The sequence below is a fragment of the Diadema antillarum genome, unplaced genomic scaffold (assembly GCF_040938485.1).
Source record: "Diadema antillarum isolate AM-2024a unplaced genomic scaffold, OU_Dant_1.0 scf00000030, whole genome shotgun sequence".
Taxonomy (NCBI): domain Eukaryota; kingdom Metazoa; phylum Echinodermata; class Echinoidea; order Diadematoida; family Diadematidae; genus Diadema; species Diadema antillarum.
This window is the reverse complement of record NW_027270919.1, coordinates 3,271,229-3,290,437: the sequence shown is the minus strand read 5'-3', so window position 1 is coordinate 3,290,437 and position 19,209 is coordinate 3,271,229. Positions and strand designations below refer to the sequence as shown.

Below are 19,209 nucleotides of genomic sequence, written 5' to 3'. Positions count from 1 at the left end.
TTTGGGAGTACGTACACAACCTTGTTTGAAAATGTTGATCTTTCTGGGTGCTTCAAGAGTCCTGTCACTTGCATAGCTTCTGGAACAGCAGTCACACTTCACATTTCCGAAGGTTGACATAACCTTCGAGTGCAGTTTCCAGTGACGCTTAAGATCCCACTTCTTGACAAAGGTCTTTGGGCACATTTCACATTTGTAAATCAATTGTCCACATGAGACTTCTCCTGGGTGTACTACCCTCACATGCTTATTCAGGTCCCACTTTGTTGGGAAGTTCTCAGAACACCGCTCACACTCATATATCTTTCTTCCCTCGTGCAGTCGCATGTGTCTTGCGAGATTGACAAAACAGCCTCCACAAATATGGCACAAGCCACTGCTTGTGGAAGACACGTTCCTGTGAGAACTACAGTTGTGTTTGTCTGAAGTATCTGTTCTGTCACACATACTTTGGACCTTGTCCATTGGTCCAAGTGTACCAGCTGCAGACTGCATCTGACTTGAAACCTCTGTTATCACACTTTCCTCAATCTTGACCATGTCTTGGTTTCCACTGTCCAGATCACCTTCTACATTTCAAATGAGACACATCAAGAGGTCACTATCATCATACAACTAATCATTTGAGAGTAAGATCAAAATGTACGTTTTGTGCTTTCAAGATACTGGATTTGAATCATTGGCCCTGCATCTCAAAGGCATAAAAAGTTACATAAGGTTTATTTCCAAGTATCAAGGTAAACCTGCCAATTGCATTCTTTGTTGATTTCCTTTTTAATGTCAAATTCTTCCCAGCAAAATTCGATAGCTTTACTTGTAGGCCTAGACCCGAACAACATAAGTGCTGAAACTGATAAAATACGTATGACAGTTTTTTTTCTATCTAAGAAAAAGAAAGGATTTGTCATTCCCGAATAAATTTCAAATAACAACTAAAATGCAGAGATTTGCTTCATCAGAATACATGTACATACAGTATATCAGTATCTATCTTTCTGTCACATTGGGAATAATAGCTCATCTCACGACATATAGTTTTGTTCACTTGTTATTGTTTTGCCACCTTTGCACGGCCAGAAATTACCCCATAAAACAGTATCTGCAACACAAAGGGAAATCTTTGCTCTCTCACTTACCAACACAGTAGTAATAGTTGTTGTCATGGCTGATTGCTCATGTCTGGAGGTTTCCTGGAGATGGAGGTTCAACCTCGACACTTACCTCAGTGGGATACTCTAACTATTCAACTAAGACTGCCAAACCATCAGCTTGGTAACTTGGAATTTGCCATTTTTGGATGACAGTAACCATTTTGTATAAACTGTATTTTTGTAGTAGAATAATCTTATATTTGCTTGACAAAATTTCAAGAAAACAAGCTTCCAGAATTTCACATAAATATATGCGGCAGAAAAAGTGAAATTTAGGGCATTTAACCTTGACCATTGACCTTCGTCCTTATGCATCTATACCCAGAGTTGGACAGGCACAACTTCACCCACTCATACATATGGGTGCTACGTTTCATTAGGATACCTCAAAAAGTTTTTTAGTTTATACACTGTCCACAATATTGATTACAGATGGGTGGAAGTAATGACAGACAACCTGAAAACATAATGCCTCCAGGGACGTTTCTTGGTGGAGGCAAAAAAAAAGGTCTACCATCAACAGCTTGTATTAAAAGCCATATTAAAGCTTACCAAAGAGATACACTGTGTAGACATATATTTTTTGTAAGCCTTTTGGAATATACTGCTCATGTGTGAGTGTAGAATTCATACCAATAGGTCAAAAGGAGTCCTCATACTTCACAGCGAGACCTTACTTACCTTTGAGAACTTCAGAGTTGTAAGATTTGGCTGGCCCATTTTCAGCATGGATAAGCATGTGTTTCTTGAGTCTATAAGGTGTTCCACATGATTTCCAACAAATGTAGCAGACACAATGTTTATCAAACTGCTTTGGCAAGCCATTCTGTCCATGTACATTCCCCTTTATAGGAGCAGGTACACAACCTTGTTTCAAAATGTTGATCTTTCTGTGTGCTTCAAGATTCCTGTCACTTGCATTGCTTCTGGAACAGCAGTCACACTTCACATTTCCCATGGCTGACATAACCTTCGAGTGCAGTTTTCGGTGACGCTTAAGATTCCACTTCTTGGCAAAGGTCTTTGGGCACATTTCACATTTGTAAATCAATTGTCCACATGACATTTCTCCTGGATGTACTGCCCTCACATGCTTATTCAGGTCCCACTTTGTTGGGAAGTTCTCAAAACACCGCTCACACTCGTATATCTTTCTTCCCTCGTGCAGTCGCATGTGTCTTGCGAGATTGACAAAACAGCCTCCGCAAATATGGCACAAGTCACTGCTTGTGGAAGACACGTTCCTGTGAGAACTACAGTTGTATTCGTCTGAAGTATCTGTTCTGTCACACATACTTTGGACCTTGTCCATTGGCCCAAGTGTACCAGCTGCAGACTGCATCTGACTTGAAACCTCTGTTATCACACTTTCCTCAATCTTGACCGTGTCTTGGTTTCCACTGTCCAGATCATCTTCTACATTTCAAATGAGACACATCAAGAGGTCACTATCATCATACAATTAATCATTTGAGAGTAAGATCAATATATACGTTTTGTGCTTTCAAGATACTGGATTTGAATCATTGGCCCTGCATCTCAAAGGCATAGAAAGTTACATAAGATTTATTTCCAAGTATCAAGGTAAACCTGCAAATTGCATTCTTTGTTGATTTCCTTTTTAATGTCAAATTCTTCTCAGCAAAATTCGAGATAATAAACGGAAAGATGTTAACTCCGCAAATGCCATGGTCGTCAGCAGCACACCAGGGATCACCAGTGTTTCGGCCATTTAAGTGCTGTACACCTCCCCCTGGCTGGCCGGTGCTGCGTTGGGATCCCCTTGACAGCACCCCCATGGCATTTCAAAGAAAAAACAAAACAAAACAAAACAAAACAAAACAAAGCAAAACATCACAAAGCAAGACAAAAAAAAGGAAAACGCTTGGCATCAATCACCTCTCCTCACTCCAAAAACACTCTCTCTAAACCCCCTATTCCCACCACCACCCCCCCAAGCCTTCCCTACTATCCATGCAGATCCCGTCTCTGCTGCCCCACAAATTCTCCTGATCCACCTATTCCCATCCCTCTGACCCACCTCCTTACCAATCGTCCAGCATATCCCCTGCACCCCACCTCCACAGTATGCACCTCCGCTCTCCACCCCCTTTTCTCACACTCCTCCCTCAACTCAGCACACCTATCCAACTTTCTTTCCCTTGCCTCATCCATCCTTGTCTCCCATGGTACAGTCAGCTCCACCATTGCTAACCTGTGCACAGACCTAGCCACCAGCACCATGTCCGGCCGAAGGGCAGTTACTACCACCTCCTCTGGCACTGTACGGTTTTCCTCATCCACCCGCACCTCCCAATCATCCCCCGCTGCTAAGATCCCTCCACCATCATCCCTCTGACCCTTCCTTCTCACACTGCATCTCACCCCCTCCTTCACAAACCGGATTCCCCTCACCCTAGGAGGCCCATTCTTCTTCCTTGCCTCCACTGCCACCCTCGCCACCTCCGCCATCTCCTTCAACACCTGGTTGTGTCTCCATGTATAGGCCTGTAATAGACCTCCACATGCTGACAAATTTGTGCTCTAGTGAGCCCTTCGCCTTGTTGCAAACCCTGCATCCACCATCCTCCACAATGCCCCATCTCTGAAGATTTACTGGAGACAGCAAAACATCAAAGGTGGAACTGATCATGAAGCGCACAGCTCCAGAGGACATTGACCAAAGGTCATTCCATGACACCTTCCTCTGCTCCACCCCTTCCCATCGAGTCCATGCTCCCTGCACTCCCTGCTGTACAGCCTTGGCAAAGCGATACTCCTCCTCCTTCTCCTTAACCGCCTCCACCACCAACTCCCTCCTACCCTTCCTGCCTTGCTTGCTGTACCATCCAACACCCTGATGAAACCCGACCCCTTTCCGACCCACCTGAACCGCATCCTGCATCTCCTTCCACTTTGCCATTGCCACTGCCTCGTCCGCAGCCTCCTCCGCCCTCCACTTCCTCCCTGTGTGGATCGGTGGCCTAACTCCTGCTATTGCCTGGTCCTTTGACTCCCTCATCATCATCACTAGCCTAACCTTGCCAGCTTTAAACTCCTCCACCACTGACGTCATAGGCAATTGCAACCTGCCTGATCTGCAAAAGAATGCCAGATCTGTAAGCATTCCTGGAACGCCTAACCACTTCCGGTAGTACAAGTTTATCTTCTGCTGCATCCTCTCAACCCTGGACACTGCCACCTCGTACACCTGCAGTTGCCACATGATCCGTGGTAGCAAGCCAAACTGGCAGCACCACACCTTCGCATTCCCAGGGATGAGTGTCCTGTCCACCCTCTTCAACCACTCCACCACTTTCTCATAGATCTGAACTCCTCGGTGCCTGTCATTCAACTTGCCCTCATACCACCGCCCAAGGCTCTTCACCCCCTGCTCAGTGACCCGAGGGATATCTTCTCCCCCAATCTGAAATCTCCTTGCGACCACCTTCCCCTTCCGCACTGACACTGAGCGGCTCTTCTTGGCCTTGAACTTCATCAGTGTCCACGCCACCAACTCCTCTAACCTTTGGAGGCCATCTTTGACCTGGGTCTCGTTGCCAGACACGATTGTGAGATCATCCATGAAAGCCCTAATCGAATGCACAACCACATCTGCAGCCAGCATCAACCCTTCAATTCTCGGGGCCACACACCGGGTTAACACTTCCATCCCAAGGACAAACAGCAGTGGCGAGACTGGACACCCCATGGGGATGCCAATTTCTAGCGCTTGCCATTCTGTTGTGTAAGTCTGGGTCGTGAATCTCATCCTGAACTGACTGTAGTAGCTCTGCACCATCTCCCGGATCACCCTAGGGACCCAGAAAAACGCAAAAGCAAAGCTGAGATACCTGTGAGGAACTGATCCATATGCATTTGCAAGATCCAACCAGATGACATTCACATCCTCCTTCTCACGTTTGCACCTCTGAATTGACTCCCAAATCATCTGGACATGCTCCGTGCACCCAGGAAAACCCGGGAGCCCTGCCTTCTGTATAGAGGTGTCCACAAACTTGTTCTTCATGACAAATTCTGACAACCGCCTCGCCAAGACACTAAAGAGGATCTTACCATCCACATTGAGAAGCGAAATCGGTCTAAACTGGCCAATGCCTTTGGCATCCCTCTCCTTTGGGATATATACCCCTTCTGCCACACACCAGCTGACTGGAACAATCCGCTCCCGCCATATCACCCTTAGGATCCGCCACAGCACCCTTCAGACACGAGGACAGTACTTGAACAGCTTGTAGGACAAGCCATTCAGCCCAGCTGCACTACCAGCTCGGGCCTTTTTAACCATGGCTTCAACCTCCCACAACTTCAACTCACTCAAGTCAAAGCTGACCTCTGGCTCCTGTGGCCTCAATAGCCCTGCCACCCCAGTAAAAGGCTCCTCTCTCCTTCCATCACAGTATGTGGCCTTCAGATGCCTCTCGAGCTCTTCCTTCGACACCTCCAAACTTCCTGAAACCCCTTCCTCAAACAACCTCTTTGTGAACCTGTGCAGATTCTTATAGAACTCCCTCCTCTCCCTCCTCCTCCTCCTCCGCTTCCTACACTGATATTCAGCCCTCCTAACATCCGCATACCTCTTCTTCAGGTCCTCATACAAGCCCTTCAGACTAGCCCTTTCTCCGTCTGCCTGCCTCCACCTACGCCGCAAGCTCTTCTTCTCCGCCCTCAATTGGGCCATCAACCACTGTCTCCTCGACCCTGACTTTCCAAAATCCCCCTCCACATTCCCCCCACCTCCACTACCCACAGGCTTTATCCCAAACTCTTCTGCACAAGCCCCATAACACAACCCCTCAAACATACGCATCTTCTTTTCAACACTCCCAGCCAATTCCACTTTCAAAACTCCCGCAAGCTTGATGTCAAAAAGCTCCCACTTATCACTTCTCACCGGTGGCCATGCAATCAGCTCCTTCCGCTCAAACACAGCATGTAGAGCATGCTGAGGGTCTCCGGCTCTGTGGTCTGAAACCTGACTGGGACCTCCCACTGTCTCACCCAGCTCAGTGCTGGTGCAGTCATGCCCTACTGCCACTCTTCCACAGCTCGTTCTTGCTCTGTGAACTGCCACACATCTCTTCCCCTTGAACCTCCTCCCGCATCCCACACACACACCCTCTTGATCTTTGTTGATTGTTGTGAGTCAAAGTACCCACCCTTTCAGAATCCAATATGGATTCTTATTCAGCACGACTCAATGCGAAAAAGCGGATGAGGCGGGCGAGCAGCCTTTCAGTCAAGTGGGCACACACTCACCAATAGGGGTGAAAACCCCTCCCACTGCCACCCCTCAGCCCTGGCGCACAGCCCTACGCCGCAAATGGGCCACACTTAAAACCGGTTTAATGTCAAATTCTTCCCAGCAAAATTTGATAGCTTTACTTGTAGGCCTAGACCTCAACAAAAGTACTGAAATTGATAAAATATGTATGACATTTATTTTTCTATCTGGGAAAAAGAAAGGATTTGTCATTCCCGAATAAATTTCAAATAACAAATAAAATGCAGAGATTTGCTTCATCAGAATACATGTACATACAGCATATCAGTATCTATCTTTCTGTCACATTGGGAATAATAGCTCATCTCACGACATATAGTTTTGTTCACTTGTTATTGTTTTGCCACCTTTGCACGGCCAGAAATTACCCCATAAAACAGTAACTGCAACACAAAGGGAAATCTTTGCTCTCTCCCTTACCAACACAGTAGTAATAGTTGTTGTCATGGCTGATTGCTCATGTCTGGAGGTTTCCTGGAGATGGAGGTTCAACCTCGACACTTACCTCAATGGGATACTCTACTGTTTCAAATAAGACTGCCAAACCATCAGCTTGGTAACTCGGAAGTTGCCATTTTTGGATGACAGTAACCATTTTGCATAAACTGTATTTTTATAATAGAATAATCTTATGTTTGCTTGAAACAGTTTCAAGAAAACAAACTTCCAGAATTTCACATAAATATATGCGGCAGAAAAAGTGAAATTTTGGGCATTTAACCTTTACCATTGACCTTTGTCCTTATGCATCTACACCCATAGTTGGACAGGCACAAATTCACCCACTCATACATGTGGGTGCCACATTTCATTAGGATACCTCAAAAAGTTTTTTAGTTTATACACTGTCCACAATACAGATGGGTGGAAGTAATGACAGACAACCTGAAAACATAATGCCTCCAGGGATGTTTCTTGGTGGAGGCAAAAAAAAAGGTCTACCATCAACAGCTTGTATGAAAAGCCATATTACAGCTTACCAAAGAGATACACTGTGTAGACATATATTTTTTGTAAGCCTTTTGGAATATACTGCTCATGTGTGAGTGTAGAATTCATACCAATAGGTCAAAAGGAGTCCTCATACTTCACAGCGAGACCTTACTTACCTTTGAGAACTTCAGAGTTGTAAGATTTGGCTGGCCCTTTTTCAGCATGGATAAGCATGTGTTTCTTGAGTCTATAAGGTGTTCCACATGATTTCCAACAAATGTAGCAGACACAATGTTTTTCAAACTGCTTTGGCAAGCCATTCTGTCCATGTACATTCCCCTTTTTAGGAGCAGGTACACAACCTTCTTTCAAAACATTGATCTTTCTGTGTACTTCAAGATTCCTGTCACTTGCATTGCTTCTGGAACAGCAGTCACACTTCACATTTCCCATGGTTGACATAACCTTCGAGTGCAGTTTTCGGTGACGCTTAAGATTCCACTTCTTGGCAAAGGTCTTTGGGCACATTTCACATTTGTAAATCAATTGTCCACACGACACTTCTCCTGGATGTACTGCCCTCACATGCTTATTCAGGTCCCACTTTGTTGGGAATTTCTCAGAACACCGCTCACACTTGTATATCTTTCTTCCCTCGTGCAGTCGCATGTGTCTTGCGAGATTGACAAAACGGCCTCCACAAATATGGCACAAGTCACTGCTTGTGGAAGACACGTTCCTGTGAGAACTACAGTTGTATTCGTCTGAAGTATCTGTTCTGTCACACATACTTTGGACCTTGGCCATTGGCCCAAGTGTACTAGCTGCAGACTGCATCTGACTTGAAACCTCTGTTATCACACTTTCCTCAATCTTGACCGTGTCTTGGTTTCCACTGTCCAGATCATCTTCTACATTTCAAATGAGACATATCAAGAGGTCACTATCATCATACAATTAATCATTTGAGAGTAAGATCAAAATATACGATTTGTGCTTTCAAGATACTGGATTTCAATCATTGGCCCTGCATCTCAAAGGCATAAAAAGTTACATAAGGTTTATTTCCAAGTATCAAGGTAAACCTGCAAATTGCATTCTTTGTTGATTTCCTGTTTAATGTCAAATTCTTCCCCGCAAAATTCGATAGCTTTACTTGTAGGCCTAGACCTCGACAAAAGTGCTGAAACTGATAAAATACGTATGACATTTATTTTTCTATCTGGGAAAAAGAAAGGATTTGTCATTCCCGAATAAATTTGAAATAACAATTAAAATGCAGAGATTTGCTTCATCAGAAAACATGTACATACAGTATATCAGTATCTATCTTTCTGTCACATTGGGAATAATAGCTCATCTCACGACATATAGTTTTGTTCACTTGTTATTGTTTTGCCACCTTTGCACGGCCAGAAATTACCCCATGAAACAGTATCTGCAACACAAAGGGAAATCTTTGCTCTCTCCCTTACCAACACAGTAGTAATAGTTGTTGTCATGGCTGATTGCTCATGTCTGGAGGTTTCCTGGAGATGGAGGTTCAACCTCGACACTTACCTCAATGGGATACTGTACTCTACTGTTTCAACTAAGACTGCCAAACCATCAGCTTGGTAACTTGGAATTTGCCATTTTTGGATGACAGTAACCATTTTGAATAAACTGTATTTTTGTAGTAGAATAATCTTATATTTGCTTGACAAAATTTCAAGAAAACAAGGTTCCAGAATTTCACATAAATATATGCGGCAGAAAAAGTGAAATTTAGGGCATTTAACCTTGACCACTGACCTTCGTCCTTATGCATCTATACCCAGAGTTGGACAGGCACAACTTCACCCACTCATACATATGGGTGCCACGTTTCATTACGATACCTCAAAAAGTTTTTTAGTTTATACACTGTCCACAATATTGATTACAGATGGGTGAAAGTAATGACAGACAACCTGAAAACATAAATGCCTCCAGGGACGTTTCTTGGTGGAGGCAAAAAAAAGGTCTACCATCAACAGCTTGTACTAAAAGCCATATTACAGCTTACCAAAGAGATACACTGTGTAGACATATTTTTTTTGTACGCCTTTTGGAATATACTGCTCATGTGTGAGTGTAGAATTCATACCAATAGGTCAAAAGGAGTCCTCATACTTCACAGCGAGACCTTACTTACCTTTGAGAACTTCAGAGTTGTAAGATTTGGCTGGCCCTTTTTCAGCATGGATAAGCATGTGTTTCTTGAGTCTATAAGGCGTTCCACATGATTTCCAACAAATGTAGCAGACACAATGTTTATCAAAATGCTTTGGCAAGCCATTCTGTCCATGTACATTCCCCTTTTTAGGAGCAGGTACACAACCTTGTTTCAAAATGTTGATATTTCTGTGTGCTTCAAGATTCCTGTCACTTGCATTGCTTCTGGAACAGCAGTCACACTTCACATTTCCCATGGTTGACATAACCTTCGAATGCAGATTTCGGTGACGCTTAAGATTCCACTTCTTGGCAAAGGTCTTTGGGCACATTTCACATTTGTAAATCAATTGTCCACATGACACTTCTCCTGGATGTACTGCCCTCACATGCTTATTCAGGTCCCACTTTGTTGGGAAGTTCTCAGAACACCGCTCACACTTGTATATCTTTCTTCCCTCGTGCAGTCGCATGTGTCTTGCGAGATTGACAAAACAGCCTCCGCAAATATGGCACAAGTCACTGCTTGTGGAAGACACGTTCTGGCTTGAACTACAGTTGTATTTGCCTGAAGTGTCTGTTCTGTCACACACACTTTGGACCTTGGCCATTGGTCCAAGTGTACCAGCTGCAGACTGCATCTGATTGGAAGCCTCTGTTATCACATTTTCCTCAATCTTGACCATGTGTTGGTTTCCACTGTCCAGACCATCTCCTACATTTCAAATGAGACAAATCAAGAGGTCACTATCATCATAAAATTAATCATCTGAGTGTAAGATCAAAATATACTTTTTTTGTGCTTTCGAGGTCCTGGATTTGAATCACTGACCCTGCCTCTCAAAGGCACAAAAAGTTACAAAGGTTTGTTTCCAAGTATCAAGGTATATCTTCTGGGTCAACTTGTAGCCTGTTGGTTTCCTTTTTAATATCAAATTCTTCTCAACAAATTTCAGTAGCCCTACTTGTAGGCCCACACTTGAACAACAGTGCTGAACCTAGCTGATAAAAGATGTACATGTATAACTTTTTTTTAAAAAATCTGAGAAAAGGATAGGATTTCTCATTCCTGCAAAACATTTTTAGATTACAATTAAAATGCAGAGGACTGGTTTATTTAATCAGAGTACATGCACATGTATCAGTATCTATCTTTCTGTCATATTTGGGAACGAACAGCTCCTCACATAATGTATAGTTTTTAGTTGTTTTGCCACCTTTGCATGGCCAGAAATTACCCCGTAGAACCGTGTTTCCAACACAAAAGAAAATCTTTGCTCTTTCCATTGCCAACTCAGTTGTTATAGCTGTTGCTATAGTTGATTGCTTGTGTCTGGAGGTTTCCTGGAGATGGAGGTTCAACCTTGACAGCTACCTCAATAGGATCCATACCCTACCATTTGAACAAAGAATGCCAAACCATCAGCTAGGTAAATTGGAAGGTGCCATTTTCGATGACAGTAACCACTTCATCATTTACAAATTGTACATTTTTGTAGTAGGAGAATAATTTTATGTTTGCTTCAAACAGTTTCCAGAAAACAAATTTTAAGAAAATACATTCAGGCATTTCGTAGAGACAAGGCAGGGGGACAGTGAATTTTGGGTGCCATTTCACCTTGACCTTTGACCTTACGCATCTGCATCCAAGGGTTGAATGGCACAACTTAATATACCCATTCATACATATGCATGCCAAGTTTCATAATGATACCTCAAATGATTTTGAGTTACGCTGTCCACAAAATTGCCTTCAGATGGACGGAAGGGCAGACAACCCCAAAAACATAATGCCTCCAGCGAAACTTTAGTGGTGGAGGTATAAAAAGTAACACCATCTGCTACTTGCATTAGCTCTTTATGTGCCACGTTCGCACGTCCAACTCAGTTGACGGCGTGCCAACTTCGCATATTCTGCTCAACAACAAAGCCGCCAAAACTGATCGATAAATCGCTAATCCCGCGGTACAATCAAAGCGTTTCTCGCGCTTTTGTTCCTCTCACATACGGCTTGCATTCTATGTGGTGATTGACTATCAAGCAGTGTTCCCAACTTAATTTGCGTGTACATTCTAAGTTTCTGTCGCTATTTAAAGTGCAAAAGTCATGCCTTTACAGTATTGTAGCAACTGGTAATTCAAAAGAAAAATTGAAAATAGAATTGTCATACATTGTATATTGAAGCAAAGTTTGGCATTCCTCTTTAACTTTGCTCACTATTATGTCCAGCTTAACAGAAATTTGTAGAAGTTATAGAAATTGGAAGAACAGAATTCTTTCTCAAAGCATGACTACCTTCGTGTCTCAGAATAACGTGGCACACAGGGGGTTTCCTCCATGGCAAATAAAGAGTTACAAGCCACATTACAGCTTACCACAAAGAGATACACTGTGTAGACATGCATCTCGTTTGTCGACCTTTAGAGTATTGCTCATGTGGGCAATTCCACGGTAACTAGGACACAGCTGCCAAAAATTCAAAATGATATTTGTTTGAAACACCATACATTTTCAGACAGTACTTGAGTTGAAGTTTTAAGAATCATTATGTTTTTCAATAAAAGCGGCCATTTTGATTTTCAAAATGGCTGCCAAAATATGCCTATAACTCAATGGTGAAAAGAGTGTATTGTCACATAACTTACTCTCTGTATATCCACTTTATTAGTACTCTAAACAACAATCTTTCATATGTATGCAGTTACCAGAGAAGTCTTTTACCACACGATAGAAAAAAAAGCTGGTAGCTTTAAAGAATTTGATAAAAACTGTTAATTACTTTGATAATGATGGATGTAACGTCAGTTACCAAAAACAAGGAATTTTAAAGTTTATTCATCAAAGGAAGTGAGCTGTATGATGTAACTTGGGATTTCTAATGTATACCCATATGCCTTTATTTTAATACCAGAAATAAGGATACTTGGCATACTGGAGAGTCAAAATGAACACTACAAAATGTGTAACGTCAGTTACCGAAACGTCATACATGAGTATGTAACGTCAGTTACCATGACAGTAATTATAACTGAGGCAAATTTTTTGACTTTTGGCCATTTCAATACATCTGGGAAGTCAACTTACAACAAAGAGCAGTAATCCCTTTCATAGGAAATGATGCCATTACCATGGTATGTCCATGGATATTTTTTTTTAATTTTATTTTATTTCTAAATTCATTTATTCATTCATTTACCATGATTATCTTTTTTTTTTGGGGGGGGGGGGGGGCTTGAGCTTTCGATTTTTGATTCAGCACAAGTTTAAGGTTAAATCATCTGGAAGTTTAGTTTGCCACATGCAGTATATATGCACTCAAATTAGTACATTCCCAGTCCTACAGGATGATAAAGCTACCAAAGTTTGTAGGCCTAATCAGTGACATGATTGCATGTTAACCACATTTTCTAAAAAAAACAAACAAACAAACAAACAAACTTCTGCACAGCTGTATACCAACAGTTTAACAATCTTCACCAATGTTTGCTTTTGCTGGCATTTTTCTTTTTTTTTCAGGAAGCTTAGTCAAGTTTCTACCTCAAGGCAAATGCACAAACAGATATTTCTTCTCTTGCACTTAAATGTGTGGTGTAGTTAACATGGCTCATCTTGTGTACGTCAGGCATGTACTCATTATTGTTTGAAACTTAACACTGATGTTGCTCAAAGTGAGAGAGGATTCTATAGGGTTTTAAAAAAAATTGTTCATACAGTGTGTATTTGTTGATTACTTTATTCTATTCATGCAGGGACATTTTGTAATACAACACATGATAATTATGAACAGGAAGAGTTTTTTATATTGATTTTAGTATTCTTTCGTTGCAAAGTCCGATTTCTTGGTATCTCGAATGGATTTGCAAGCCGTGATATATCAGTGAAAAGGAAAAGAAAAACAGTTAAATTACATCAAGCTAGGAATAAAACAATAATGCTCTTTTGACCAAAAAAGCATTTATTTTTCTTCTTCACAGAGAAATATGAAAAGTGCGACACTTTTCATTAAATCAATTGATGATGGAGATCATCAGGAGTAAAATAAAGAAAAGAAGGAGAAATATATCACAATAGATTTCATACATATTTATGCATATTTATGAGTTGATACATGTTTTTTTCCCCATGACCTGGAAGATATTTTGATATTTTTTTCAAGCACAAAAATATCCATGTTTTGTGTAGTACTACAAGGTATTATGGGTGGAGCACTCTATGTAGATAAAAACTTTCCTGTTCATTAAAAAACAAACAAACAAACAAACAAAAAAGCCCTTAGCCATGTCAATATATTCATACTTGGAACTGCTTAATCTATTAATGGCTCTGTGTAATCATAAATGTTGAATAAAAATTAAATCTTCAGACAAATGTCAAGAAATATCCTCTTGTGCATTTACATTATTTTTGCCCAACTGTGCTATGGCAGGGGGGGGGGGGGGGGTGCCCCCTAAGGGCCCACCCAATGTTATTTGTGTCTTTAGATTTTGTTTTAATTTGTTGCTGTAGTTGCCTGGGATTGTCACTGGTACATTGCAGCAGTATAATAACCTGTTAAATAAATTAGTTCTCTGTAAACCCCACGGCAAAGTATGTGTAACGTCAGTTACGTAATGTCAGTTACTGACATGTTTACCTTTAAGTTTTCATAGAACACACAGAAAATGGACTACTGTTTCATTTCATTGTGTATTTATGACTGATGAACCAAGGTATGACTCCATATCAACCAAATCATTCTGAATGGTCAGAATTATGAAATATCACATAGCTATTCCCAATCATGATTTTGCATGTGTAAACCCTATGGCAAATGTAAGCGTAACGTCAGTTACGTAACCTCATGAAATTGGCATGGTGGTAAAAGGAGACAACTAAAGTGCACATTATTTTGCACACCTGTTCCTAAGAACCTAGGTGTATTGCCATATTAAACACATAAAGGCTAAAAGTCAGGGACATGAGATATTTCCATTTACATCTACACCATAATTTCCCATGTCCTTTTTCCGTAACGTCAGTTACCGACACATTTTCACTTGCTATGTGATAAGAAATGCAGTTTGAGAGAAAAACTTTCCACCTATTTCTTCATTCTCATGAACTTATTCATCAATGCTAATTGCAAGCCCAAGGTGCTTTCATTCACAAAACTACAAGGTAAACAATTTCATGAAAATCCTTACGTGTAACGTCAGTTACCGTGGAATTGCCCATGTGTGAGTGTAGAATTGATGGTCAAAAGGAGTTCTAAATACTTCACAGCAAGACCTCTCTTACCTTTGAGAACTTCAGAGTTGTAAGATTTGGCTGGCCCTTTTTCAGCATGGATAAGCATGTGTTTCTTCAGCCTATAAGGCGTTCCACATGATTTCCAGCAAATTTGGCAGACACAATGTTTTGGAAACTGCATTGGCAAGCCATTCTGTCCATGTACATTCCCCGTTTTAGGAGGACGTACACAACCTTGTTTCAAAATGTTGATCTTTCTGTGTGCTTCAAGATTCCTGTCACTTGCATTGCTTCTGGAACAGCAGTCATACTTCACATTTCCCAAGGTTGACATAACCTTCAAGTGCAGTTTTCGGTGACGCCTAAGATCCCACTTCTTGGCAAAGGTCTTTGGGCACATTTCACACTTGTAGATCAATTGTCCACATGACACTTCTCCTGGATGTACTGCCCTCACATGCTTATTCAGGTCCCACTTTGTTGGGAAGTTCTCGGAACACCGCTCACACTCGTATATCTTTCTTCCCTCGTGCAGTCGCATGTGTCTCGAGAGATTGACAAAACGGCCTCCGCAAATATGGCACAAGTCACTGCTTGTGGAAGACAGGTTCCTGTGAGAACCAAAGTTGTATTCGTCTGAAGTATCTGTTCTGTCACGCACACTTTGGACCTTGGCCATTGGTCCAAGTGTACCAGCTGCAGACTGCATCTGACTTGAAGCGTCTGTTGTCACATTTTCCTCAACCTTGACCGCGTCTTGGTTTCCACTGCCCAGAGCACATTCTACATTTTAAATGAGACATACGTATAAAGAGGTTACTATCATCATACATTTTAGCACTTGAGTGTAAGATCAAAATATACTTTTTTTTGTTTGCTTTCAATGTACCAGATTTGAATCAGCGACCCTGCATCTCAAAGCCACAAAAAGTAACATAAGGTTTATCTTTAAGTATCAAGGTAAACCTAAAAATTGCACTCTGAGTCAACTTGTTGCCTGTTGGAATCCTTTGATCAAATTCTTCCAAGCAAATTTTGATAGCAATACTTGTAAGCCTACACTTTAATAAAAGTGCTGAAACTGCTAAAAGATGTATGAGACTTGAGTTTTTATCTGCGAAGAGGGTAGGATTTGTCATATTTGCACACCACTTTTAAATTGCCATTAGAATGCAGAGATTAAATTTATCAGAATATACATCTACATGTATCAGTATCTATCTTTCTGTCACATAATGGAAACAAACAGCTCTTCACATAATATAGTTTTGTTCACTTCTTATTGCTTTTCAACCTTCACATGGCCAGAAATTATCCCGTAAATCACTGTCTACAAGACAAAGGGAAATCTTTGCTCCCTCCATTACCAACACAGTAGTAATAGTTGTTGTAATGGTTTATTGCTTGTGTCTGGAGGTTTCCTGGAGATGGAGGTTCAACCTTGACAGTCACCTAAATGGAATACTCTACCATTTCAACAAAGACTGCCAAATCATCAGCTTGGCAACTTGGAAGTTGCCATTTCTGGAAGACAGCAACCATTTTGTCTTTAAAACAATTTTAACTGTATTATTGTCGTAGGAGGATTATCTATGTTTGCTTCAAACCGTTTCAAGAAACAAGTTTCGGCAAAATACCATCAGGCATTGCATAGATAAGGAGGGGGGAGGGGACATTTTTTGGACATTTGAGTTTGACCTTTGACCTTACACATCTGCACCCCAAAGTTTATTGGCACAACTTCACATTTTCATACAAACAGCGTATGCAGGCCAAGTTTCATTTAAAGGATACCTCAAACGATTTTAACTTACACTGTCCACAAAATTGACTTCGGACAGACAGAAAGATAGAAAACCCGAAAGCATGCCTCCAGCGACACTTAGTGTCGGAAGCATAAATAGTCATACCATCTAAAGCTTGTATTAAGGACGTTCCTCAGTTCAAGTCAAGTCCATGTCATTTTCTTCAAACTTTCCATACTGTAACTTTGACCCATCCGAAGCCCAAATATGTAAATAAAAACATGGGTTCATGGGCTTGTTTTTCTTCTACGAGACTAAGAATATGACTAATCTGCCGTCCTGTACCAAAATGATAGGGTTACAGGATCAAGACCATGATTGGCAACAAAATCTGCAATGACATACTTAAATCCCCATAATTCTTTCAAAATCCACATTATTTTCTCAAAATTTGCAAGAATTGCAGAAAACGGTACCAAAAACGAGAAGGTTTTAAAGTTAGGGTTTACACTCTCGTTCTTGACCAAGCAGCGTCCTCACACGGCAGAAAACACGGAAATCTCTCAAATCCTTCTCATCGACATTTTCTGTTAGGGGTGAGCTAAAGGACAAGGTTCATTAAACTTATGCTGTACATTCACAACCCATGTCATTTTCACGAACTTGACAAAATTGTAGAAGAAGGCTTACTAATTCCAGAAAAACAATAAAAAGTGGGGGTTCATGTGCTCGTTTGTGTGCTAGCAGTGCCCCCATGCGACATATACCATCATAAGTCCCCCAAATCTGCTCAGAAACCTATGCAGGGATGGCCTGACAGGGTGGGTTCATAAATCTTATGCTGTACATTCAAAACCCATGTCATTTTCACGAAACTTGACCAAATTGTAGACGAGGGCTTACTTATTCCAGAAAAACAATAAAAAGTGGGGATTCATGTGCATAGTTTTTGCGCTGGCAGCACCCCCGTATGATAGAAATCATCCTAGGATCCCGAAATCTGGTTATAAACCTATCGTGGGTGCCCTGATTATGTGGGGTTCAGGAATGTCATGCTGTACATTCAAAACCCATGTCGTCTTTACGAAACTTTATCAAATTGTAGAAGAAGGGTTACTTCATGCAGAACAATTCTAAAAATGGGGGGGGGGGGGGGGGGGGGGTTTCATGTGCTCGTTTTAGTGCTAGCAGAGCCTCTTTTACGACAGAAATCGTCGTAAGACCCCAAAATCTGGCCAGGAACCAATGCAGGGATATACCCTGCTAGGATGCATGAATCTCGTGCGGTTCACTCAAAACCCCATTTTCTTTTTTTCTTTGTTTTTTAAGTGTCACAATTGCAGTGATATGGTGAAAAAATATTCAGAAAGGACGGTCCATGTGCGTTTTTGTTATTATTTCCCTATACACAGCCATAATGATATTACGTGGACGCAAGCGTGGAAAACTCCACATTGACATGCTTGTTTGTTTGTTTGTTTTACCGAGTTGCTGTAACCATGTTCAGAAAGTGATATTGGAGGAAGAAGAATAGATGTAAGCAAATAGGAGTTTTGGCATTAGTCTGACTGTCCTCCAAAGGAAAAAACAAATCTTAATATAATGATGTTGATTGCAGATTACATGTGTTGGTTGTTGCAGTGGTTCGTAAAGTGCGTGTTGTAAACTATGGAGATGTACCTTGAGTACCCCCCAAAAGAAAAAAAAATAATTCTTTGATTCTCCTTTTGTTACACCAGATATGACAATCAAAAATTAATATCTGAATGGTGGAAGTGATAAATACATGTTTGGTAATACTTTCGTGACCTTTTATTTTGTTACCCAAAAAACAACAACAACAACAATATTTTGTATTAGTAATGACAAGTTTAGATCTAATTTTAAACAGAGATACTCAGATTGTTAGTTGTTAGACCTAAAGATGAAATGTGTGTCACATGTTTGTTTCGTTGTTGTTGTTGTTCCTGTTGTTGTTGTTTTTAACACCTTGTCCAGTACACTAGTAGTCCCCAACTAGGGCCTATATAGGCCCTAGGTATATCTTAGCACTCCACTTGACCATGTTGATGAACAGATAATGAACTGCATGTCACAGAACAGATCTATGGATTGAAAATGGAAACAGTTCAGTGCTGCTTCCAAGCTTCCCAATTCCGTTGATCAGTGTTGTGCTACCATGACCATGTATATGCGGCTCCGACCACTAAACTTTGTGTAGTACGCACAGATTGCGTACAGTCGGCACGCGAACCGAGCGCGGCCGCCCAGCGCGGCCGCGGTGGGGAGCTGTGGGGTATCCGTACGTACCACACTCTAGCTCGATCTACTAGCAGCTGCTTAGCTCAGTTACAAGAGTAGCTCAGCTCATCACTCATGCCTGCGCTTCTACGTTCTTTGTAACGTCACTGCCAACCTGGCAGCTAGGAGGCGCACAAACTCAACTGAGGAACGTCCTTAAAAGCCATATTACAGCTTACCATAAAGAGATACACTGTGTAGACAGGCATTTCGTTTGTCAGCCTTTTGGAATATACTGCTCAAGTGTGAGCGTAGAATTCATACCAATAGGTCAAAAGGAGTTCTAAATACTTCACAGCGAGACCTTTTTTACCTTTAAGAACTTCAGAGTTGTAAGATTTGGCTGGTC

General features: G+C 41.5%; 1 protein-coding gene across 1 annotated transcript in view; it reads right to left on the bottom strand.

Moving 5' to 3' along the window:
* Nucleotides 1-64: 64 nt before the first annotated feature.
* Nucleotides 65-19,209, bottom strand: part of LOC139740496 (uncharacterized) — a 38,320-nt gene continuing 19,175 nt past the window's right edge. The window contains exons 5-10 of the mRNA XM_071651093.1: nucleotides 14,863-15,597; nucleotides 9,566-10,300; nucleotides 7,566-8,300; nucleotides 1,833-2,567; nucleotides 238-569; nucleotides 65-79 (exon numbers count right to left, since the gene is read on the bottom strand). Coding sequence (XP_071507194.1) covers nucleotides 65-79; nucleotides 238-569; nucleotides 1,833-2,567; nucleotides 7,566-8,300; nucleotides 9,566-10,300; nucleotides 14,863-15,597 — 3,287 coding nt within the window. The remainder of the gene's footprint in view (nucleotides 80-237; nucleotides 570-1,832; nucleotides 2,568-7,565; nucleotides 8,301-9,565; nucleotides 10,301-14,862; nucleotides 15,598-19,209) is intronic.